The 25,744-nt window shown below is 43.6% G+C and overlaps 1 protein-coding gene across 5 annotated transcripts in view; it reads right to left on the bottom strand.

The window, feature by feature from the left end:
- Window positions 1–25,744, bottom strand: part of NTM (neurotrimin) — an 887,804-nt gene that overhangs the window by 16,040 nt on the left and 846,020 nt on the right. For all 5 annotated transcript variants that reach the window (XM_020286775.2, XM_020286779.2, XM_020286781.2 and 2 more), the window contains exons 5-6: window positions 5,707–5,841; window positions 3,254–3,374 (exon numbers count right to left, since the gene is read on the bottom strand). In XM_020286775.2, coding sequence (XP_020142364.1) covers window positions 3,254–3,374; window positions 5,707–5,841 — 256 coding nt within the window. The remainder of the gene's footprint in view (window positions 1–3,253; window positions 3,375–5,706; window positions 5,842–25,744) is intronic.

The raw sequence follows: 25,744 nt of genomic DNA, 5'->3' as shown, positions 1-25,744 counted from the left end.
GATTCTGTGCTGTGGGAAAGGCAAATAGTATCAGGGCAAAACCCCCTTAAAGAAGGATCTTGGGGAATGGGGACGCAAACCTAAATTTCCTTTTCCGGCATGGCTGGAGCGGGACTCCCAGCAGGTAGCGATGTCACAATGGGCATATACTGGAACAGGCTCAGGGGACATGCGCTGGGGCAAATGGCTGGTATTGGAGTCACCAAACCGGCAAAGACAATATTCAAGGCAAAAGAAGGAAGTGAAGCCCAGTACGACAACTGCGAGAGGACACTTTGTAGGCTGTGAGGTGTGACTCAGTGCGATGCACTTCTGTGGAGTCGGACATGGAAGACTCCTGCCTTTCCCCGGGTCACAGCAGGCTCCTGGCACAGAGGGCAGCTGCCTGGTCATTATCTGAAGGCCCGATCTCTGCGGAATTACAGAAAAATTCTCTCCCAGAATTTACAGCAGCCTTGATCAGAAGAGAGAGGCAGGTTCTCACTGGGGCTCTCACCCATCTGTCTCCAGGGAAGTCAGGAGACAATTTGGAGGGACTTGCCTTGCTCTTCATTATGCAGATTTTCCTCTGGGAGCCTTCCTCTCAAAAGCGAGGGGCAGAGAACTGGCTTGAGTCCACGGACTTCATTAAAGTGCTAGCACTGTCCGAATGGAATGAGGCACCCGGCTGTGGGGCCAGAGGCCACTTTTATGTGTCCTTCTTGCTATGTAGATATTGATCCTTTCGGGGGTGCTGTCCAAAGAAGGCTCTTCACGCCACCCACCAGGAGGCTGCTGTGAGCTGGTGCCGCTGCGTATTGATCCTGCTTGCCGTCCTGACTCTATTCTGGGCTGGGGAGGAGGCCTTCACCTCGCAGCCAAGCTGTGAATGAGATTCGGCTCTGCAGCGGCGAGAGACTTCCCCAAAGCAGGTCCCTGCTTGACAGCCCTGGAATGTCTTCAGCTGCAAACCGTGCAGGGGCCAGCGGCACTGTGCAGCAGTTTGCAGCTCCTGGGATGGCACGCCTAGCCCTCTCTGCGTGGCCAAGTCCCCATCCTGCACTGAGCCAGGCTCCAGTTCCTTAGTGGAGCTGCGGGCTTTTCACTGGCTAGTGTCCCTGTTGGGCTGGTGGCCCTTGTTAATTACAATGGTCAGTTTTCTCTCTCTTGACTGATAACACACAGTAGTGTGCAGCGGAGTGGCACTAGTAGCCAAAGACTTCTGACCTCAATGTTAAGAAACTGCCTGTCCTCACCGCAGAGACTCCTTTAATTTGCCTGGGAGCTGAGTTAGAGCTGGTCTTGCCCCTGGGCAGAGGCAACATGCCCTCGGAGACCTGCCTGGAGAAGGTTGCCCGGCAGGCACAACTGGCTGTGACAAGGACCTCAGAGGCAGAGGTGCGGAGGCCAGGTAGAAAGACAACTCTATTCAATGGGAGAACTCCAGAAATAGAATGGAAAACTGACCAAAATAAATTGAAAGGGGAGATAAGGCGAAGCCATCAGAAGAACTCAAACAAAGCGAAACAAAACCGCCTGAGCCGGGGCCGCTGAAAACCGTCACAGGCCATGCCACTGCGCACTCCCCTCCTGGGTAGTGACGGCAGGGACTGCTGCCCTCCTCTGCCCACAGGTGCCCTGCAAAGAGGAGAGCTCTGGCATTGCTTCTCTCGCCACTGGCCGTTTTGCTCTATTCTCCTCCAAGATCCTGCTTTTCCCTCTATGTTGTTTCTGTTTTCCTCCCATAAAGAATTAGAGCAATACGATGCAGCTGATGAATTTTCACTGAGACCTAGACAATGGGAGGTTCAGGAACTGACCATACAGCTCAATCGTTTTTTGTTTTGTTTTGTTTTCTCAAAAATGGACCTTCATGTCCCAGTTTTCTTCTTAATATAATAAGTAGATGGGGAGGAGGGAGGAACAAATGAAGCAGGATTTCTAAGTATGGTAAACATGTTTATTTATTGCAAAAATTCTACAACTTCTTTCTGCCAGATTCTGAATTCCTGGAAGAAGGGGGAAAGCCAGCTCTATAGGAAGAAATTCTAATTTCTTCGTGAGTTTGCTTTTCCTCTTTCTGCCTTAGTTCTTTCATCTGTAAAATGGGTAGATGAATACAACATACCTCATTAAAAGCTGCCAGAATGGTTCCTTATAAAAAACAAACAAACAAAAAAAACCCACTCATTCTAATCTGGAAGGATTAAGACATAATGACTTGGTTTTAAACAAAAGTCAAATTTTGATTCAGAGGCTAGATTTTGCATCTGAGTGACACATAAGGAGGGAAGGAAAGGAAAGCACGCTGAGGGTGCTGCATGCGGTGTGGGCAGCGGCCTGGCCACTCGCGCCCTGGTGCTGCTGGGCTGCTCTGCTCCTCGGAATTGCCCCTTTGCTGCTGTCCCTTCTCAGCTCCTCCACCTCCAGCTCTCCTTCCTCTCACCGCACCCCTGGCACACCTCGGGACTTGTTTGCATGGCCGCTACCAGCACCTCCATTGTTATGAAAATGTTCTGAGCACAGACAGCTCTGCACATTTAGTTGTTGTTCATCCACCTTAAAATAGCTCTTTGATAACAGTAATTGCCACGTTGCCTGGCTGTACTGCGCTACTGATCCCCGTGCTGACGTGCCACTCGATAACTCCTCCGAACGATCATCTTCAGTGACTCACAACAAATATCCCAACGGTGCTGTGACAATGGGAAGGAAGGGAATAGTCCTTTCTCTTCTCTCCTTCACTAAAAGAACAACTTGGGCACAAAGGGAGGACTAAATCGGGTCACGGACTCTTATATGCAGCTGCCGATGGTGTCTGGAACAGAAGTGGTCCTGCTGGCCCTGCTGGCTAGGTGAGCTAGTTAGCCATTCCCAGAGCTCTGGGCATTCCTAATGCCATAATGCGGGGCCAAGAATGTGTTAAAAATAGCTTCAGGCAGAACACATCATTTTCTTGGCCCATAAAACTCACAGGCCTTACGATGCTCCTGGTGGCCTTTCTTTTGAGATTTTGCTTTCCTAAAAAAATACTACCTTTCAGGCCTTCTGGTTGGCAAGTGATAATTTTGCATGGTGATATTAAGTTCTAGCTGAAATCCATTCATATTAAGAAAAAAACGTGTTTGCATAACCCCCCCCCCCCAGTTCGACAGGGGGAATTCAGAAGAGGATTTTACAGGAATTCACTTGCAACCATCTGGAATAGGAAACCTGGAAAAGCTTTCTTCTTCTGGGAGGTGGGAGCGGGGAGAGGAAGAGAGAGAGACTTTACCTTTTGTCATCCTTGTACCACTGGAATTCTGCTGAGGGTACTGCCGAGGCTTCACACTGCAGAGTCCCCTTCTGTCCCACGGGGACGCCTGTACCTTTAGCTTCTGAAATGTATGGTGGATCTGCAGAAAGAAGATGTCCCACAGCATTTTAAAATACACTTTAAGATGAGGAAGGCTGCCTCATTCGTTAATTTCATTTTTCAGTCCTCGTCCTACCTCTGCTTACCTGCACTATCAAATTGCTGTACAAGTTGTGCCAGAGAGTGAAAACATTTTCAACATCGTTCTAAGGAAAGGCATGTATTGCTTCTGTTCTCCTCTGTAAGAGCTAGGATAACCAGATATTCAGCATATTTCCTGTTTAAACCTTTTTACTTTCCCAGGGTGATGCACACCTATCAACCCTGTACTCCACGGGTTGGCAGTCAGAACCTTTAATCAGCCTTATAGAATTTCTGCACACCAGGTTCTCACCAAAGTATACAACTTTGAACTATTCAATTCCCATCAAAAGCTCGGTTGCAAGAAATAATATTCATGGAGAATTGCCTGAAGGATGTACAGATCAGTCACTCTTCTTGGTATTCTAAAATGGATCCCTGAATCAAACCAGACCAAACCAGACTTCGCACTTGGTCTGCATTCATTTGCAGTCCTCACCAAACTGCCCTTGGCATTCTAAGAGTTTGTACTGAGAGACATTAAGAAAACCACTCACAAGAAAACTTGCTGTTCTATTTCATGCAGAAATATCATACATAATGTTGACTATATCTCACAGTGCTCTATTTGTGGAGACTCTAAAGAGAATTTTCTCTAGGGTCTCAGTACCAGGAAAAGCATTGCTTCTCCCAAGCAACTAATTTGCTTTTATCTTATGGAAAGCATAAATCTTAAAGCAAGTGATGTTTTTTCCTCTTTGCTTTAGCAAGGCAAAGCCAAGTTCTGGACCCACACCTAGCACCCTTGTGGCATATAGTCCATGTTTTATTTTTTTCCTCAACTTTCACTCATTTCCCTAAATGTATTTTTCCTTTGCTTCCATTTCTTTACTTTTTAGATTTATCTCGATAAACTATATATCATTTTAAGTCTCTTTTTAAAAAAATTGTGATGCTAAAAAATGATAACAGTGTTATACCTATTTCCTTGCTTTTTAAAGTGCTTCACATTGACTAGGTTCACACTGTAACAGAAATCAGAGTATAAATGTAAAGGTTGGGGTCAGGCACAATGGCTCACACCTGTAATCTTAGCACTCTGGGAGGCTGATGCAGAAGGATTGCTTGAGCTTAGGAGTTCAAGATCAGCTTGAGCAAGAGTGAGACTGTCTCTCTACTAAAAATAGAAAAATTAGCCAGCCATGGTGGTGCACGCGTATTATCCTAGCTACTCAAGGGGCAGAGGCAGAAGGATCAACTGATCCCAAGAGTTTAAGGTTGCTGTGAGCTAGGCTGACACCATGGCACTCTAGCCCAGGTGACAAAGCAAGACTCTGTCTAAAAAAAATAAATTAAAAAATAAATAAATAAATAAATAAATAAGAAAGAAAGAAGGGATGGGTATTGACCTAGACATGGTATCATTCCCCTACTTCCATGCCCCCACCCAAGTTTTGAAGGGGAAAGTCTTGTTGTTTGCTGGTTTGGTTCTTGAGTTCTGTTCTGCCGTGAGACTTCCTGGCATGTGCACAGCAGAGAAAACCTCCAGAATGTGGAGGGAACTGACTCAATGAACATAATGAGAAGCCCAGAGGGAAAAGGATCAAAGAAAGATAGGAGGTTGGAGTAGGATCGATGTCAGACAGAGCCTGGGTGGTTGATAGAGGAGAATGAGGGTCCACAGCAGTTGCCTCCAAATGTTTCAGATTCTGCACCTCTATTAGTAAAAGTCAAAATTTTTGATACACCTTCGAATATCAGTATGTGTATCCATTTGTATCAAAACTGTGTATGTATATGAGATCTACGTCAACATCTGTAACTGTAAAAAGATGAAATATAATAAACATACTACAAACATGAGAGTTCTAGTATTTCCTTCAAGTGCTCTAACACATAGTTTTGAGCTTCCTTATGGAGATGTCTCGTCTCAAGACTGAGAAACTCCAGGACAACTGCATCATGTGAGTAAATTATGGGAAAAATTAGGAATTGAAGACACATTTATATAAATTATGCATTGAATTCCATTTAATGATCTCTCAGCCATGTACGTCAAGTTTAGTATTAAATTATTTTCAGCTACTTTTTTTTTAAGGTGCCCTATGACACCTTGAGATGTCAAAAACCAGGGTTTGAAACTGTTGCTCTTGAAAGCAGAGCCTGGAAAATCATGCTGCATTATCCTGTCCTGAGTCAGCAGTTGGCTTTGCTAACTGGCTCCTGGTGGTGGCCATGACAGCAGGCCAGCCTCATGCACACAGGGGGCACGGGGGGATATGCACACTCACAGTTCACGGTGACCTTCACTCTCCGTACCACTGGTGCAGCCACGTCGTTGGAGGCACTGCACTCGTAGTCCCCTGACTGCTCCCGGGTGATGCCCTGAATTTCCAAGTATTCATCTTCACTCACAAAGCCAACAGCTGCATGAGAAGCAATAAGGTGTGGTGAAATGGAAGGAAAAGAGACCAAAGAAAACAAAGTATAAAACTGTTATGTCAGCAGAGAATTGTGCCACTCCTTCCGCCACCAACTTTTCCTTGGATCCCCAACGGACCAGTGGGAGTGTCGGTTTTCCTAACTGAACTACGCAGAGTGCCTAGAGAACTACTGGTCCTTGATGAGTGGTTAATAATTTTGACATTTACATTGTCTAAATCTTACCAAGCAGTCCTGCTCTGGCATCCGAGTTAGGCACCTTAACTCTTTCTGATCTCCAGGTACGATTCAGACTGAGCCTTGAGTGCAGAGTTGATGGCTGGATCCCTGAACATGAATTAATTCAAAATGCCACACTAGAACTGCGTGTACACACGCAAGCACAGGAGCCGCAAAGGCGATGGAAATGCTAATAGAATAAATTTAACTTTCTGTGTTTTGATTTAGACAATTAAGTGTATAGGCAAAAATCAATTTTCTAAACTTCGATCGGCGAAAGCTGTCAGGCACAAGATCCTAAATACAAACCAACAGTGGCACTCGGCACCTAACCATCAGCACAGCAGAAAGTCAAGTCAGAAGACACAGCTGCATCTGATCCCGTCATGTGATCATCCTGAGACTCACTTTCTGCAGTGAAAAAGTATGAGTAATAATAACAATCGTCCACCTGACAGACCCCATGCCTGAGGTCTGGCCATGAGCGTTCAGTCACAGAAAGACCAAGACAGGTACGCCCAGAAGGCAGGCTTCAGAGTTCTGTCCCAGGGGCACCTTGGTTTTAGCCTCCTTGCAAATACAATGAAGGACACAAATAACTGTTTACATCCTGGATAGTCCTCTCTCATCTGTGAAATGAGGATGATCAGGATTATAATATCCTAAACCACAGTAAAAGGGGACACTATTAACGATTATTATGGGACAGCAAGCATAAATTGAAACTGTCCCTAGCAATTGAGAAACATTTTCCCAGGTATAATATACATATAGTCCTAATTCCTAATACCTCCCAGGGTTATTGAAATCAACAAATGAACAACAACTTTATATATATGTGTATATATATATGTATATATACGCACTTCAAAAACTCTCATGAGCTGCACACCTGTTATTAATACTCTGGTTATTAATACTCTAATTAATAATCTGGTTATTAATTAATGATCGGGTTATTAATACTCTAATCTACCTAAGGCACAGATTCAGGTGGAATCAAACTGTATTAGTATGAGTGGCCCAAGAAAGGGAAACAAAGGAACATTTCTCCAACTCATAAAACCCCTCCATAATGACATGCTTTGCTGACCCAACATGTAACAATAACTATAGACACTACTATGTTGCAAAGAATGATAGATGTAGTATATAATGTATGTTTGTATTTGTTCCAAGATAGTGTTATGGTCACTATTTTTGTCAAGATAACAGTAGTAACAAGACCAATAGCAACAACAGCAAAACATCTGTCTTGCAAAAAAAAAAAAAAAAATGGCTCCTCCTTTGCCCTACTCCGACAGTAGGACTTGGTCATGATGTCTTTACCACCATCTGTAATAAGCCCAACCTCAGCACTTCCTCATAAATCTTCATGCCATATAGAACCTACACTATATTAGTACAAAAACTCTCTTGCCTCTGTTACATACAGCAGGAAAAAAAAATCCAGCCTCTATCTAGTATAACAAGCAAGAAAGAAATATTGAATTCACAAGACAAAGAAGGAACATGTTAGCAAGCAGAAATCAAGGCCCCAAAGTCCAAGATATGGAGAGGACAAACAACCGTAACCCAAACAGACTCCTAGTTCCTACCAGTAAGAAACTTCTAATTGACTCAGTAGTCTTCATTATTATTGTTTCATAAACATTGTCAGGGAGAAAAGTACTAAACTGGATTTGAAGAAGGGTGGAGGAAATGAGGAGAAGAGGTTTAAATGAAGAATGTGCAATTCCTCTTATGTTGTCATTGTTTATTTGCTACCAACCACAAGCCTACATGTGTCAGATCTTTCCCCACTAGAATGTTATAATTACTGTGCAAAGCATCTCGGAGACCAGTGTCACACTTAATATTCCCATTAATTTTAAATGGTAGTCCTTGGTACATATGTGTGGCAATTGGTGTCATATTTTAATTAGGCTTGCCCTACACCATCTGAAATTAATAATAGCTTGAATTACCAGTGTAATTCATAAATTAACAGTGCTGCAGCGTTAGGAAGTAAATTAGCTCTGGACAGCTGTTTCTGGACCGAGCTCCAGTGTCGGAGCAGTGACTGGTAGGACCCCAGGTCTCCTGGGAGGCTGTGTATTATATCACCAAAGCAGAGAAACAAAAAGGAAGGATTCTCTGGGTCTCTTGCTCTCTCCAACTAAAGTCCACGCGTGTGTTTTAATTCCACTGCCCAAATATGCTCTCCTGCGACCACAGCGAGGTTTACAGGGGCCAACCTTCAGTGAGCTTGGTATAGGGACATCCACACAGAGAAGCACATTGTCCTCGACTAAAAGTCAAGTACACAAACATTAGGGCAATCAAAATCAATAAGTCATCTGCAGGGACACAGACGTGGTGATGTACGTGCAGTCTTGCGAATTCGTGGCAGGCGACCCTTCTGTAGGCAAGGCAGCTGGGCGGTTCACGTTTTGCAGGATGCATGTGGTCTCCCCATTGCTACACGTGCGCGAGGCGGAAGAATATCACCCACTTCTAGAGTTGCCGTTAATTTCAAGACGTGGAAGGCGGCGGTACAGTGAGAGGCACATGGCAAGTTCTCCGTCAGAGTGAGCCACTGCACTCATCACCGACGCCGCTACCACAGCCCTCACGCCAGGCCATGCTATTGCTCATCATGGACAAACAGGATGACTCCTTCTTCACAGACTGTTTTGTCACCTAGAAAGCTACATCCTTCCCATCTACCTAAGAAGATACCACTTTTCTTTCAAAGTGTAACTTTTCTATGAAAGCTCCCAAGTATAGGTTAAATTGTGCCTTCCAAAAAAGGTACGCTGAAAGTCCTAACCATCAAATGTGGCCCCTCAGAATGTGACCCTATTTGGACACAAGGGCCTTTACAGAGGTCATCTAGTTAAAGCATTAGGTAGGGTATCCAATATGACTGGCGTCCTTGTAAAAACGGGCAGACACGCAGGGGAAAGACAGCCGTGCGACTGGAGTGGCGCGTCTGCAGACCAAGGGACACCGAGGGTCGCTGGCACACACCAGAAGCTAGAAGAGGCAAAGGAGGGTTCTCTCTATAATGGTAAGAGACAGCACAGACCAACCAACACCTTGATTCGGGCCTTCTAGCCTCCAGAACTGTACATTTTTGTTGCTCTAAGCCACCCAGTTTTTGTACCTTGTTATAGCAGACCTAGACATGTGTTAGTGAACACATGTCTTTTTATCACCTAACTCTTGGCACGTTGGGATGTCCTGGCCCCTTATTGCATGTTCTGTTCATCTAGTCTTTAAAATCATAAGTGAATGAAACTAAGGAGCTTTAAGGGACATTCATGGTTACATAATTCCACAGTTGCTATACTAGGACGTAGTTTGACTGTAGTAGAATTTACTAGGATAGTTGATTAAATTATAGATTTCTAGGTCCTACCCATACCTACTAAGTTAGAATCTCCTTTGATGAGTTTTAATAATTTGGATAACAGGAGACTCCCCTGGGGGGTTGGGGACAGTTGTGACCACATATCCAGCTTGCTTCACTGCACTGCTCTGGCTGTCATATTCCACTTAACGAAATAGCTGTGCTCCTGAAAAGTTGGAAATTCTCATGTATAGGCAAGTTTGGGAATTAGTGGTTTAGCTCAATCCTCATGTTTTTCATGTAGGAAACTGAAGCTTAGAGGAGTCAGTAGTCACACGTCTGGTTAGTGACAAAGTACACGAGGTCTCTTGACGCCAACCCACTGCTCCTGCAACTGTAGCAGCATCTCTAAGAGCTGCGTGTGCTATGAACACGGGCCATGTTTTTCCAATGCAACTGAAACCCCTTGGTAGCAGGAACCAGGTCTCTGGCTCTCAAAGAACCCAGGAAAGTAGTTTACATAATTTGAAAATTTGACACCTTCTGACAGATCCAGAACAAGAGGTTAAATTTCATCAAAAAAAGTCAGGAACTCCTTGCTCCCCTAACACCCATGTGGCTCTAGTCCCAACAATGCCACTTCTGGTTCCCAGCATGATATTTGTGTTTCCTGACTTTAAAAAATATCATCATTATTAGTGTTCTAACAAAAAAGATTTTCTTTAAATATGTGATTTTAAAAGGTTTATTGAGTGGTTAGTATAATTTACATTTAGTCTTGGGGCAAATTATTTCTTCAGGGGAATGCATCCTTAATTTAAAAATGTAGATCAATGAGGAAGTATGATTTATGTAACAGAAATTTGTTTTACAGCCAAGTTTTCAGGAGCCTGGCTATTTCATTAAGTGGAATATGACAGCCAGAGCAGTGCAGTGAAGCAAGCTGCATATGTGGTCACAACTGTCCCCAAACCTCCAGGGGAGTCTCCTATTGTCCAAAGCGTTGGGCTCAGCAGTTGGTAACTAATCAAGGGATGAAGACTGCCGTGTGTAAGTAACACCACTTTAGAAAAGAAAACCCCACATTTCTGAGTTCTTAGATGAGGCATTAAAATCTATATAACTGAAAAATAATAATAGCCACAATTATCATTTTTATCTTACCCAAGAATCAGCTTGTCAGGAGCACAGCTGTAGCTCCTGCAGAGGAGAGGACACAGCTGTCTCCCTGCTTAATATTTCTATGGCATATATACCAGCTGAGATAAAATCACTGGACGTCAGAAAGTGAAAAAAAAAATAGATAACATAGAATCCTAGAATTGGAAGGAAGCATTTTTAAAATTTAGCTCTGATATTACGACAAGAAAAGTACCACTCCCGTCTTAGACTGGCCCCCAGCCATTGTGCATCTCTGTCCTCTCAGGTTGCTTCAGGGTCAGGGACTGCTGTTTGCAGGCCAGCTCAGCTGGTGTCCCTTCTGGTGCAGTTATGACGGCAGAGGGGCATGCGAGGGTTTGTGTTCTGGCTGGAAGAGGGCATGGCTTTGTTCAGATGCTGGGCCACAAGGTGGACAAGAGCAACAAGGCTGCTCCTCAGCGCCAACTCCTGCAAGCCCGAAGGACTGATTTTGAGGTCTGATGAAGAAAGTGGTTAGGGCCAGAATCTAAATATGATTTCACGTTTTTATGAAAGACGTTAGAGGCGGATGGTGCTGCTGCGAGATCGGGTGTCAGCGTCTGCCAGTGAACTTCGTGGGGAGGGCCTTCCTCGCCCCACACCACCCAAAGGCTCAGTGCCGTCCTGGAAGCCCAAGCGCACAGACAGAGCCCCAGTCCCACCCTGGCAGTGGGGGCGCTGGGGAGGCGGCTTTGTCCAGGGGATTAACATAAGAGGACTTGCATTTAAGCACATAATCGGGACTCCAAGAAACACTCAGCGGAAGCTATGAAGGGAAGCCGAGGGTTTCCAGGCAGGCGGGTGGGCCCTAGGAGCCACAGTGAGGTGGAATGAACGCAATCCTGTGCTGCTGAAGTGACAAGGCTGGGGACATGGGGCTACACACATAATCCATATAGCAACATCTGCTGCAACAGGGCAAGTGTTTCCACAAAGTCACAGATATGTCGAATGATCTACATGGAAGAACTTCTGAGGGCCTGATACCAGGCTGGAGGAAAACGGAGGGCGGAAGAGTCGACAGTGGCTGTAAGTGCCACTGCCCTCTGGCTTCCATGGGGCAGTGAGGAGGCCCAGCACCCCCGCACATGGGCCCTTAGACCGCACTACCTGCTGGAGCACTTCTCCATGCTCCGGAGTCCTCTGCTGTAAAGCAGGGAACCTAAGATTACCTTACAGGATTATTAAATGAGTAAATATATGTGAAGTACTTAGAACACGGTAAGCTCTCAATAAATGGTAGCCATCATGACCATCATTGAAACCCCAACTGAGCTTGAACACGTTTTGATGTCCCACATCCTTGATACAAGAAATTCTCAATTCAGAAATGAAATAATAATCAGATCTAGGCTTTGCCAGGAGGAACTTAATAAACTTTATAAAGGATTCACCACAGATCCTTTAACTAGAAAGCTCTACTGCCTTCACTTGAGATAGGATTTGGTTTACAAGACATACAATTTCTCAGATCATTTCTTCTACAACAGCAGGTGTAGCTGCAGAGCCCAGGCGAGATCACTGAGGGTTGGAGAAATGTCTCTTATTTCACGACTAAAAATAAACGAATATAAATATATTTTTATATATCCCTATATATGTAGTATACATGTATGTATATTACACATAGTTGCTTGGCTTTTCTTTCGGATACAGCTAGCATAGCTAACACGAGGGAGGATCTGGTGCTTTCTCCAGGGATGGACAAATTTAAAAGATGTCTTTCTTAGGCAAAGTTCTAGAGGGCCCAAACCTACTTTTTTGACTGTTGTAACACCGAGGTACAGGCTTTTAACAATTGCTGTCAAACACAGCTGAATTATTCTAAATAGGTGGCTCCCATTATATAAAAAAGAATCTTCCTTAAACAGGTTCTCGCTGGTTGCTAGTGAGCCAGGAGCCAAAGTCATGGAGTGTCCGTGCAGCAATGTCCCTAAGAATGTGGTCTCCTTGCTGGTCTCAGATTTCTGTTTCCTATGGACTGTTTTGCTCCCGGGCCGCTTCTCTCCCCATTCCTCTCAGGATACCCTTTCTGTTGCTAGGTAAACACTGTCGTCACTGCGCTCCCCTATCTCGCCGTAGCTTCCTCTGTGCCACGTCCTACACGCAGAGGCTAACATTCTCCACACAACTTGGATGCTCGCTGTGTCTTTGGCTTAAGATAGAAATGCAAACTAATAGGTTTAAAATTAATCTATTAACCTGATTCAATCACAAAGCAATAAATATAGATTCAGCAAAAATATACAAACTGGTGCCAATTATAAATTGCTTGAGCGTGTGTGTGTGTGTGTATACATGTATGCATATATATCAACAGAGCATTTATCATAGAAATGGCATATATTAAGAACTTATTTAGATAGTTTGAACTGAACATATGTATATGTTTGAATATGTATGAGTATGCATACATAAAATGTCGTATTTTATAGATATATAGAAAGGGAAAAGGAATTCCCTTTATTTGTTGATTGGGGAATTTTATGTGAGTAATAATTAGCTTTATAATATAGAGAGGCTGCAGCCAAAAATGTAATTATATGAAAATGAACCCTGTGATCTTCACAGAGCCAGGCCTTGTGCATTTCTGAGGTAGAGCCCTTCCCATAATGACAAGACATTAGTTTTCTTTGCAGATGAGGCTTCAGGACCCGGAGTGGCCCTGGGAGCTGGGTGCTCCTCTGCTGCTTGCCTTCTTGGGAAACCTGTCAGCTCACTTTTGCAACAGGCCTCTCTTAGGGTGATGTTGTCAAATTCAGAAAGTACACAGCTGGGTGTTTGGAGTTTGCAGCTTGATGTCTGGAAGCCGAGTATTTGCAGTAGTGCAGCTGATGGCTGCTAAAAAAAAAAAAAAAAAAAAAAAAAAAAACTGAAAAAATAAATAAATAAATCAGCTTTTGATTTGTAAACTCAGCCAATTTGATCTGAAAGACATTGATAGGGGATAAATATAGAACTCCACGGTGTCATATTGCCTCAATATCTTGGCTGTTTGCTTTCTCTTTTTCTAAATCTCTAGTGATATAATCCAGTGCTGAGTCCTGATAGATGTGAAGGATGTAATTGCCTTGGAATTCTTCGTCCAGATTAATTTCAGGGAATTCTATTTACTTCAGAGGGCCATAAAGGGTTAAGGTTCTTCAGACACCATGACTGCATGCTCAGATAAGAGGCCGCCTTAACTGCCTGGATCCAAACAGCCTTGGGAAGTAGGGCAGCCTATGATTTACCCATGAAGACACTTCTAGAGCAGGGATTATTAAGCTGCGAATCACAGAACTCTAACCCCAGGGGTTTTGAACCTTAGGAAATAATATTATACGTGAGTGTGTGTGTGTGTGTGTGTGTGTGTGTGTGTGTTTTCTCTAAGGAGAGATTCTTCAGCTTTCTGAAAAGGGGCCTAACAAAACAGACTGCTATCCACCTTGCCATGGTCCTTTGGACCATCCGCAGTGATGGCACACAACCGGATCTATGTCAGCTCACACCTCTGCAAAGAAGAAAAAACCCAACTCCTCAAAGTCTAGCTGATGATAGCAAGAACATCGCTCTTGGGGTGAAGCAGAGCCTTATGTATGTTTCATTAGGGGTTTTGTGGAGGATGGGAAGTGAAGTTAACTTATAAATAATCCTTTTGAAGAACAGGTAATACTGATCTGGGGAATTCTTTTTTCACTAAAAGGGGGGAGGTCTTTTCCCACCAAAGCTTGAGTTGAAAGGCACGGAGTGCGCAGGGCGCTGCCCGTGCCCATGAGGCCCATGCCCACCAGGGGGTGCCCAGAGCCTGCCCGTGCAGGGGGGTGAGGGAGGGAAGGCTTTCCCTTCATGAGCATCTGCCGCAGATGCAGGCCAGAACACGGGCTTTCCTGGAGAGTTGCATTTGCTACTGACTGTACCAACAAAACCCTGACAAGGCGACCCCTTGAGGGAGGGTGAGAGTAGAAAACCCTGGATGAGGTCAAATCTATAGTTCAGATAATCTAATGAATAAATTCAGATCAGGTTCTGAGAGAATACTAAAAAGATGCTACCGATATTAGAGGTGGAAATGTCATCTGTGTATTTCCAGCTGGCACGGAGGGGACACACCAGCCCACGTGTAAAAGAGAGTAACGGAAACCGAGCAGATACCCGTGGAAGCCCACAGAATACCCAAGGGAGCATGGTGGGGTGAGACTTTGAGCCCAGAAAGAAAGGGAGACATGAGCAAAAACCTTTGTACTTGTCATATTTGTTGATGATGTCATAGCTGTTGATGATGAAAAAAAATGGGATCTTTGTGAATCATTCTCAAAGTCTACCCACCACCATTGCAACCTCCTACTACAGTGGACTGCCTGGACCACGTGCCTGGTGCTGCACGCTTGCCTGTGAATGCCTCGCCCCTCCGCTCTCAGCTTTCCACTTGCGGGTGGAATTTTCACCCGCACAAAATCTATTAAAAGAAAAAGCGTATGGAGAGAGAGAGAGAAGAAGAGCTGGTTTACTCTTCCATTGCGTACACTGCTACTGGTCCCTTCTGCTTCTCTTCACAGAAACAAAACTGTGGGCACACACTCGGGGCAATCTATTAGAACAAGACAAGCAAACATAGTGCTCCTGAATCCTGATTATGGGTATTTCTCTTAGGAATTAGGTAACCTAGAGTAAGTAACTGAGCCCAAGTTCCCTCCTTAGCAAAATGTGGCTACTTTTTTATTACTCATAGGTTGGGGCTGAGAATCACATGAGAGATTTTGTGCAAATGCATGGAAGAGTGGTGGATGCCTAGAGCTATCAGGTAAATGTTAGAAGGAACCGACTACAGGAGGATTTTGGGACATTCAACCTTTGAATAATGACATCTCATGAGGTCCACTCCTCTACTACTCCTCTCGCCTCCCCTGGGTCAATCTGTACTTTCAAGTCCCACTCCTACGTTGTGAATGACCAGTCGTGCTCCTGATGGACGCAGCAGCGTCACCCTCCCAGGAGGATCTGTGGAGCTCCAGGCCCACCCCTGGCCACCGAGTGCCTCTCCTGCGTGTCACAGACACTGTGGGCTGAGTTCATCATCTTGCCTTCAAGCGCAGTCCCACTCCTGCCTGCTAATCTCTCTTGGTGGCATCGTCAACCCCCCATCTCTTAGACAAGCCAGAGAGTCGGGGTGGCTGCTCTTTCCCTCAGTCCTCACCTCCACCAGCAGGCCTGCTCTTTGCTCCCCACACTGGCTCCCCTTGCTCCCTCCCTGTCATCGCCGCAGTCTCCGCTCTGGCCCTCATTGTCTGCTCTGGAGTATTACGATATCCTCTTGGCTGTCTTCATGGCTCCTGCTTCCTCTTTTCGTTATTGCCAAAATAACTGCCAAAAGTAAGAGCCAGCCCCACTCAGCCCTTTCGCTGCCCAGCGCTGCTCCTCGGCGTGGTGCGCAGAGGCCCCTGCGGGCGGCTCTCGTCTACCTGTCCCCTCTTCTCTTAGCAACTCTTTCCCCTACACCCACGGGACACACCGGCCAAGTTTCTACAAAGCTGCGTGGCGATTTACCTGTGCCTTTGTGTCTGCTCCTCCCTCCTCTGCCCACTTTCAAATGTCTACGCAACCTTCAAAGCCATCTCAGCTAACACTGCTCTGGGAGCCCTTTCTTCACACTCTAACTTCCTGACCTCCTCAATACCTGGTTTATTTATCTGTTTGTTTCTACTTTTGCACTAATTACACTGCATTGTTATATATTTATATATGTTTACTCCACTGGACTCTAATTTCCAAGGGAGAAGAAGCTCTTTTATGTACCTTTGTATCTCCAATATCCATGGCAGTGTGTAGCACATGGAAGGCATCGCATGATGACATGGTCAAAGACTGAATGAATGAACGGACTATAATTTTGATTATTGTAGCCTATCATAATGAACTATCTAAACCTTCTTTGCTGACTTTTAAGAAAATAGCATATATCTATTTTTAAGGTTTGTGTGTATGTGTGTGTGTGTGAGAGAGAGAGAGAGAGAGAGAGAGAGAGAGAGAGAGAGAGAGATCACAGGCTGGACACATAAAGAGACCTCTCAAAATCTTTTGTCATTAAAGAATGTTATTCCACATTTTCTAAAGGGGAATAAAAATGCCTTCATCAGGCTAGGTCTGGAGTGAGTAAGAAAAGAGCCAGGTTTGGCCATCTCCACAAATATCCTTAGTTAAAAGCTCTTGTAGCTAATGTCCCTGCTTCCTCTGGATGAGTTAGGATGCAGCGTGCCCTAATCAGAAGTGTCTCAGAGAGCTTTCTTATGTCATCATCAATTCCTTTGAATTTTTTCCAAGTGGAATCAGCTTGGTGATTCAGCTCTGTGTATCTGTAATTAGTAGTGGAATGATTGCAGGGAATGTGATTAGCTCTTTACCTTCCTGGGATAGGCAGGGAAAAAAGTGTTGCCATCAACATAAAATGGGCCTGGACAGAAGAAGGGGTGATCTGTGCAGTTGAAACATGATCGCAAGCAACACACCAGTACTGGGCAGGAAGCTGGCGAGGGGGGAGGTGGGTTCAAAACACAGCTGTTGGCAATGGGAAAATATTGAACCGAGCTGAATGAGGTGCTGCCACACTGCGTATCAGTCCACCCTGAGCACTCCCCATCATCTACTTGAAGAGGTTTGAGACCTAAAATGCACAGAGACTATCTCACACATGTGCTCACGTGACTGTCCTGACCCTCCTTCCTTCTCAGAATCAAGGGCTTTGCCTGCCACTGTCAGTGCTGTGTACTTTCTGCCTCTTCCTGTCCTCAGTTGCTCTATTTAAATTGCATCAACTCTCTAGTCTTCTTAAAACCTAGTACCTCTTCCTTTCCCAGAGAAATTCCAAGAGACGAGATAAACGAACATTTCACTTGATCACTGTCAAAATGTTATTTGGTCTTTGAAGTGAAAAAAAATGAACAACCTTAACTATTACAATAGGCTTATTTTTATTTCTGTTGTAAATCTCAACTTCAGGAGTCTAATTTTCACATCTAAGGCCTGACTGGCACCCTCTGTGGTGAAGTGGAGGAGTGGGCAGGACTCCTGAGTCAAACAGTGGAGTCAGGAGATGGCCAAAAAACAGGGCGGGGGGGGGAGGGGAAGGAAGGAAGGAAAGAAGGAAGGAAGGAAGGAAGGAAGGAAGGAAGGAAGGAAGGAAGGAAGGAAGGAAGGAAAGGGATGGGAAGGGAAGGGAAGGGAAGGGAAGGGAAGGGAAGGGAAGGGAAGGGAAGGGAAGGAGGGAGGGAGGGAAGGAAGGAAAGGAGGGAGAGAGGGAGGGAAGGAAGGAAGGGAGGGAGGGAGGGAGGAAGGAAGGAAGGAAGGGAGGGAGGGAGGGAGGGAGGGAGGGAGGGAGGAAGGGAGGAAGGAAGGAAGGGAGGGAGGGAGGGAGGCAGGGAGGGAGGGGAGCCACCAGGAGAGAAGAATGTGAGAGAGCAGAGAGCACAAGCAGATGATAAAATGACACATCAAAGAAAACAAACAGAATGCAAGTGTTTGCTAAAGGCAATTATGAGTTGCTTAGGTCAGGCCGAAGCTTGCTCCCATGACCACTGTGCTCCCATCAAAGCTCAGAGCTTGGGAGGAGCTGGCCACGACTCTCCTGTGTGAAGCCCGCAGGAACAGCCAGCCTAAGCACCGCGGCATCCTAGCACGCTTTGAAGACCCCAGCGTTAGCTCAAGAACCCGCTCTTCTCTGAGACAGAACCACTCCTCCAAAGCAGGGTCAGCAAACTGTTCCTGTGAAAGACCAAATTGTAAATATTTCAGGCTATGCAGGCCACGCAGCCTCTGCAGCAACTATCGACCTCTGCCACGCTAGTGCCTAAGCAGCCCTAGAGAAACACAAATTAGTGAGTGTGGCTGCATTCCAATAAAACTTTATTTGCGAACAATGAAACTGTGATTCCATGCCACATTGATTAGTTGGGTTAAAAAAAAAAAGAAATTGTGATTTCATGTAATCTTAATGTATTATAAAATAGTATTCTTCTTTTGATTGATATTCAACTATTTAAAAGTTAAAAAAATATATTCTTAGCTTACAGCCCATACGAAAAAGAGCAGCAGGCTGAATTGGCCTGTGGACTCCGGTTTACTGACTTCTCCCCTAGACGTCTGGATTTCTTCAGTCACCTCTTCTTCCCCATAGTCTCATGTCTCACTGTTTCCTACAACCCTCCATCTGCTAACGCCACATTCTGCTCCTGGCACAGGCCTTCCTTCCTCACGTGGGACTCCACTGTGTGATCAGTAGGTCCGGTATAGCCTCCGATTCTTCTTGGCCAGATACTGCCAGCTCACCGTCATGCTCAGTCCAGGAGTGTGGATGCTCTTGTGGACCTGTCCTGCCTGGTGGGAGCTGCTGATTTGCAAATACCACACATACTTTGTTGCTGGTTGGGGTCTGCTGTCCAATGAAACTGGTAGACTACATTGTTTCAAACCTTGCCCCTCTGAGGTTCATATTATCTAAATAATTACACACCCTCCCCTTTCCATCACATTGCTGTTCTCTACTGACCACTTGGTCATTTTTGTCCATTCAGTGAACATCTTTGCTCCTGGCTTAGAGTCTTCGTGTTCATCCTGTCTCCTACTACCATTCTCAGTGACCTCCTTGTCCAGAAATATAATCCATCAAAAACCCAGTCCTCACAGTCTTGATCTTATCGCTATGATTTTTCACTCTGCTGTCTCCAGTAACCTACTGCACATTTCTACCTGGAGCTTGTCAGAAACTGTCTTGCCTCTGAAGTCAGGAGTTTGAGCATCACACTCTACCCACGACTTCCTACCTTTTTAAAACATTGCTCAGTGACTTGATGAGAATATTTTCCTTCACTGAGGTCTCAAATCTCCTGACCCAACACTTTTAAGTCATTTTTATTTTTATATCCCTTTTGATACAACTTAGATTTTATGACCCATCATTGTAATCTCTCACTGGAAAATACTGTCAACTTCTTCACTTCTATCTCTTGTTCTATGAGCCTGGGAAAACCCCACCCTAGATGGATCCAAATGTGCATCTCCTCTGTGTCTGCTCTGGTAACATCATGAAAAGAAGCCAATTGACTTATCCACACATCCATGAGCACCACTCACCCACAACCGCCCTGGACTCCTACCACTCTCGAGGTTTACTTTTTTCCTTTCTCATTCCCTCCAAATATCCCATCGCCTCACTACTCTCTCTCTCCATCCAAGCTACCCTCTGTCCGTGATCTTGTCTCATGTTTCACTGAGGGGGTGGATGAGAGAACCCACAAGGCATCAGACAGGCACCACTCATTTTCTCATGATCAAGCCTGCAAACCATCCCCATGTGACCTTCTCATCTCGTTGTCTCCTAAGTTTCGGAAAACTTAAGAGTTTAAGAGCCATCATTGCAATCTCTTATGGAAAAATACCCTCAACTCCCTCTCTTCCATTATTGTGTTACACTAGGGGTCTAACAGAACAAATATCTTCCCCTGCTCCTATCAAAAAGCCAATTCCTCCTTTTCCCCTCTGCATTCTTCCCTTCTCACCTTTTCAAGGACTTCCCTCCATCAGCTACTTGGACCTTCTCCTTCATTTTCACCTGCATTTGCTCTACAGGACCATTTCCACAGACGTCCTTTTCTCACCCTTTAAATGTCTGCCTTTAACACTGCTGCTTTCTTCTGACCCTGTATTTCACAGCCTCTTTTCGCAGTCAAACTTCTTGAAATGATTGTCCAAATGTGCTATCTCAAATTCTAGTCCAGTCCAATCTAGCTTCTGTTCACACCTTTCCACTGAACCTACTTATACCAGGGTCACCGAGTGACTGCCAAGTTTCCAAATTCACTGCACATGTTTTAGTATTTTCTTGAGACTTCTCAGCAGCAATTTACACAGTTGACAACTAACTCTTTTGAATGATCTTCTCTTGGCTTCTATAATGTCATAATCTCCTAATTTTCCATCTACTTGTTTGGATAGTCCTTCAAAATCTCTTTTGATGGCTTTGACTATTTTATCCAACTTCTATGTATGGGGGGTTCTTCAGAGCTAGGTCCTAGGCATTTTTTTTTTTCTTTTCTCATTTTTCAATCATTTCCCAGGCAATTTATTCTGTGTCTTCAAACATCCACATTTATAGCAATGACTAACACATTTATATCTGCTCCCTATTTCTCTTCCAGGAGGCCTAGACTCATATATGAAACGGTCTATCTAATATGGTCATTTGGACATCTCACAGACATGCCAAATTTGATATGTCCAACAGGAAATTCTTGATTTTTCTTTTCAAATTGCCTTTTCCTTCTGTTTTTCTCTTAATAACAAATGACACCTTTATTGTCCCCATTGGTTAAACCAAAATTCCAGTAGTCATGCTCAGCATTTATCTCTTCCTAACTCAAATGCCAAATCCATCACCAGATTTTATTAGTTCTATCTCTTAAATATGTCTTGAATCTCTCCTCTCATCTCCATTTCTACCTCTATCATCTTACACTTCAAGGACAACTGGAATAGCCTCTGGATTTTCTAATTTACAAAACTTGTTTACAAATATGATCTATTTAAACATTTTCAATAATAATATTAGGTAGCCATCAACATCTGATCCATACTCACATACTGCATCATAGCTACCAACACCATCCCATGCTCAGCATAAATTCCAATAAATTCCTATTCCTATATGATCTAACCCCTCTTTATTTCTTTATCATTCCTCCTTCTTAGTTTTCCACACTTGATTCAAGTCAGACTCAAATAACTTACAATTCAAAATGTCATTGTATCTTTTATTCCTGGTTTTACTCATACTATTACCTAGAACCACCCTCTTTTTCAGGCTGTCTTTTATTTTTCTTTTGGGTCACAGAATTAATTTCATCTCTCACAAGCATGCTTCCCTAACCTCTTCTCCCAATCTTTGCAGGTTCCCTGGAATAATGCCCCCACTGACCCCACTCACTGCACAACCTAACTACCTGATGCTCTTTTTCATGATAGCACTTATTGCATTATATTGAAATAGTCTTGTTATTTATCTTTCTCTCCCTTCAGAGTAAAGATCCATTAAGTGCACTTAATGTTCCTGTACTAGTTGCACATAGTTGTACACACTATATAGTTGAGTGAATAAATGAATAAAAGTAAAGCTGGTATGTTCCGTGCTCTCAATATAGTCATAGTTTACTAGGTCAGTATTCATTCTGTCTGTGCTTTTATTCACAGGGTCTATTAAAGCAATCCACTCAGTATTCAAATGCATATCCAGATCCCCAAATGAAGGACCCCATCCTTGTTAATTCTTTAATAACCCATGGCACACATACCTGACCCTGTACTGCCACATCTGTTACTCCTGGCCCCCCATCTATATAACAGTGGTTTACCAGGAGGTGGGCAGTGGGAAATGTCTGCTCACTGGCAGTATTTAAAATTGCATGTATATCATGATAATAATCAAAAAAAGACAGACTCTTAGTCTGTTTTACTATCATTATTTTTAATTGTCTACAGGACTTACAGTCCCAGTTAAGATGAAGTAAGCACACCTTACCCTGGCTCTCCTGCTCATTACAACTGACAAAATACACACAGCAATTGTCCAAGGGCTCTGAAAAGTAAATGACAGCATGCAGATTATGGTGGAAAATCAAAACTTGAAGAATAAACAATATAGTGGTTAATTTCCAGGGATTTTTCTTTTCCTTCTACCTTTCCTGGATTAAATTTAGAGCAGCCAGAATCCTGAAACTATATAGCAGATGCCAACGGAACAAAACCCCAAGATAAACTCTCTTTTTGATCTGAAGATTGGAAAAGGAAAACCTTGCAGGATGAGGAGGGCGAGGCATTCTCTTGCCCCACCCTTAGCTCAGCCTCAGTCCTGACGCTGCACTCCTGCAGCAGCCATGGAAACAGTAAAAGTAGCAACAAAGACACCCAAAACTTGACAAAAAATCCTTCTTTATAACCAGAGCAACTGGAAAAATAAGCTCCTGTGGTCTGAAAACTATGGAGGAATATCTGACATTTTTCCTTCTCTTTCTTCTCTCTACTTTTTTCCCTGGAGTTTGACTCAGGCACAAGAAATTAGTAACATTAAGGTTGCTAGAAGGAAGGTAGTGATAATACTCCTGTTTTCCAGGTAGAAGGCAAAGAAAGGGGGCTTAGGAGAGCGAGAGAGGGAGGGGAAATTGCAGAAAGGACGAGCTCAGGAAAGGGGGCACAGAAAGCAACATGTAAGGAAGGTCCCACGACAGTATACCAAAGGCTTTGAGATCTGAACTCCTGTGTAAACCAGCACCCAGAGTACCAGTCAGTCGACACTGCAGAGGCTTTGCAGAAGGAACTGGTGTTAGAACCACAGCCCATGGAAGAAGAATCATGACTGGTGGCACAGTCCTAAATGGATTAACTCACTGGTAAAATAGCTGGTTCTGGCCCTGGATATATTCTGGGGCGATTTTAACAGAAGCTAAAATCTAGTAACATGATCTTCAAAATTTGTGCGGCATAATTCAAAATCATTCATCATACAGTGAACAAAATCTAAACAACTCACAGGGGAAGAGGCATTTAACACCTACCAACCCTGAGAAGACTTATATGTTACAAATTGTCAGATTTTAAATCTGCTAGTAAAACTATGTCCTGTGGCATAAAGGTGAACACTTTTGAAACAAATATGTTGATAGAAATTCTCCTAGCATTCTGGGAGGCCGAGGCAGGCCGATAGCTCAAGGTCAGGAGTTCGAAACCAGCCTGAGCAAGAGTGAGGAACCCTCCCCTACTAAAAATAGAGATTAATTGGACAACTAAAAATATATAGAAAAAAATGGTGGCACATGCCTATAGTCCCAGCTACTCGGGAGGTTGAGGCAGGAGGATTGCTTGAGCCCAGGAGTTTGAGGTTGCTGTGAGCTAGGCTGATGCCACAGCACTGTAGCCTGGGCAACAGAGTGAGATTCTGTCTCAAAAAAAAAAAAAAAAAGGAAATTCTCAACAGAGAACTAGAAGCCATAAACAAGAAACAAGTAAAAAAAAAAAAAAAAAAGAAAGAACTGAGTCGTAGATATTAATGTAATGGGCTTAATAGCTGAGAGGAGATGACAGAGTAAAAAGTGAGTAAACTTGAGGATAAATAGAAATTATCCAAACTGAACAACAGAGGTTAAGAGAAGGATATGGATTTGATTACAAAGGAACAACAAAGAAATGTTTTGGAATGATAGAACTGTAGCGTATTCTGTTCAGCTCAGTGATATTACATACATGAATCAGAAATATACACCGAAAAAAATAGCTAAGTTTAGTAGCTATGATACATACTAGGTGCCAAAGAAATTGTATTTCATATGTCAGAATCTTGGATGTCCCCAAGTTTTACATTTTCTTAAGGTCTACTTGTCCTTTAAGTAAATCCTCCGGATTCTTCATGCACTGAGAAACTCAATGTTCCTTCCAATAGCTAGGGGTGCGTTGGTAAGCTCACGTGCATCTTGGTTCTGTACGCCTCCCACACTGGTTGGTAGGACCATTGCTTCAATCCCCAGAGAGCTACTGAATCTAGGCTTTGTGTAGAGCATGTAGTACTAAAGTTTTTGTGAAAAGAGGAGATTATATTTCACAAGGCATATAAAGTAAGTAAAATTTTACATTTGACCATTTTTGTCTTTAGGGACAATATATACTGTCCCCTTCAACTACATAAATGTTTATTAAATGAATAGCATCGATTATTTCTCAGTAGTCTTCAAAATAAACACGTATGCACCAAAGATCCTCAGCACACTGTGTCTTTCCTTCTATCCACATACACCCATGTACTGTATTTGGTCATGCATACAGACCCAAAATCGTAATCTCAAAAAATTGTAAGCTTATTTGGGGCACACTCATGTGCATGCACACACATGCATATACATTAGCACATTTTTTTCTTTCTCTATTTACCGGAATACTTAGATTTGTCATTTATTTCAAGTTTAAATCCATTTCTCAGATGTTCTATATTGGGAGACATTCATGGAGTCACAAGTCCCTAATTCATTTGCACTTGGTGTCTTGAAACGGTATTCTTTAGGGGTTGTTCAATCTCCCAGCTCCTGTTCTCAAGACTTTTTAGTTTAGTTTTTTTTTTTTGCCCCTCCTCCCCCCGCATAAACCAGATTTTTTCCCCCTATCAATTCACAGAACTTCACTCCCAAATGACTTGACACATACACAGCTCAAGGGTCCTCTGCTCAGTCACATGCTCACTCAGCCTGATACACATGCCCAGTGCTGGATAAAAAAATGCTTCTCTCAAATGATTAGGAGGAAATGTACCCAAACTGAACATCTGGATCATGAGCTCCATGTTCCTTCCATTCTTCACTCTATACGTAACGAAAAACTACATTTGGAAAACACAGCATACTCAGCTTACTACAATCACAATTCTGACTGTGACCGTCATTATGTCAGCATTATTTGTGCATGAGAAAAGCACTCAGCTTTCCACCCGCCAGAACTGAACTAGCCTTGCCTAAAGGGCTTAAAAACTGGCTAGACAGATGTGATGAGAAGAAATGATGGATGAGCGCTGGACCACGCTTTCCCTGTCACTGACAGCCTGAGGGGTCTCAAATGGTCTAGAGAATGGTTTGCAGAATAAAGATACACCAAGGAGAAATGGAAAGGAGAGGAGGGAGTCCTTGTTCACGTACCAGGGAAAGGAATTTCTATTCTTGAGTCATTTCCCAAGAAAGAAGGACATGACTAAATTTGTTTATCAGTTCTAATAGTTTTTTTGGTGGAATCTTTAGGTTTTTCTAAATACAAGATCATAATGTCTGCAAACAAGGATAATTTGACTTCTTCGTTTCCAATTTGGATGCTCTTTATTTCTTTCTCTTGTCTAATTGCTCTGGTTAAGACTTCCAGTACTATGTTGAGTAAAAGTGGTGAAAGTGGGCATCCTTGCCTTGCTCCAGATCTTAGAGGAAAGGTTTCCATGTTCAGTATGACACTAGCTGTGGGTTTGTCATGTACGGTTTTTATCTTGTTGAGGTGCATTCCTTGTATACCCAGTTTATTGAGAATTTTTATCATGAAGGGATGTTGAATTTTATCAAATGCTTTTTCAGCATCTATTGAGATGATCATATGGTTTTGTCCTTCAT

Source organism: Microcebus murinus, chromosome 4 (assembly GCF_040939455.1).
Source record: "Microcebus murinus isolate Inina chromosome 4, M.murinus_Inina_mat1.0, whole genome shotgun sequence".
Lineage (NCBI taxonomy): Eukaryota > Metazoa > Chordata > Mammalia > Primates > Cheirogaleidae > Microcebus > Microcebus murinus.
The sequence above is the reverse complement of the archived record's forward strand: the minus strand, read 5'-3'. Positions and strand labels throughout refer to the sequence as shown.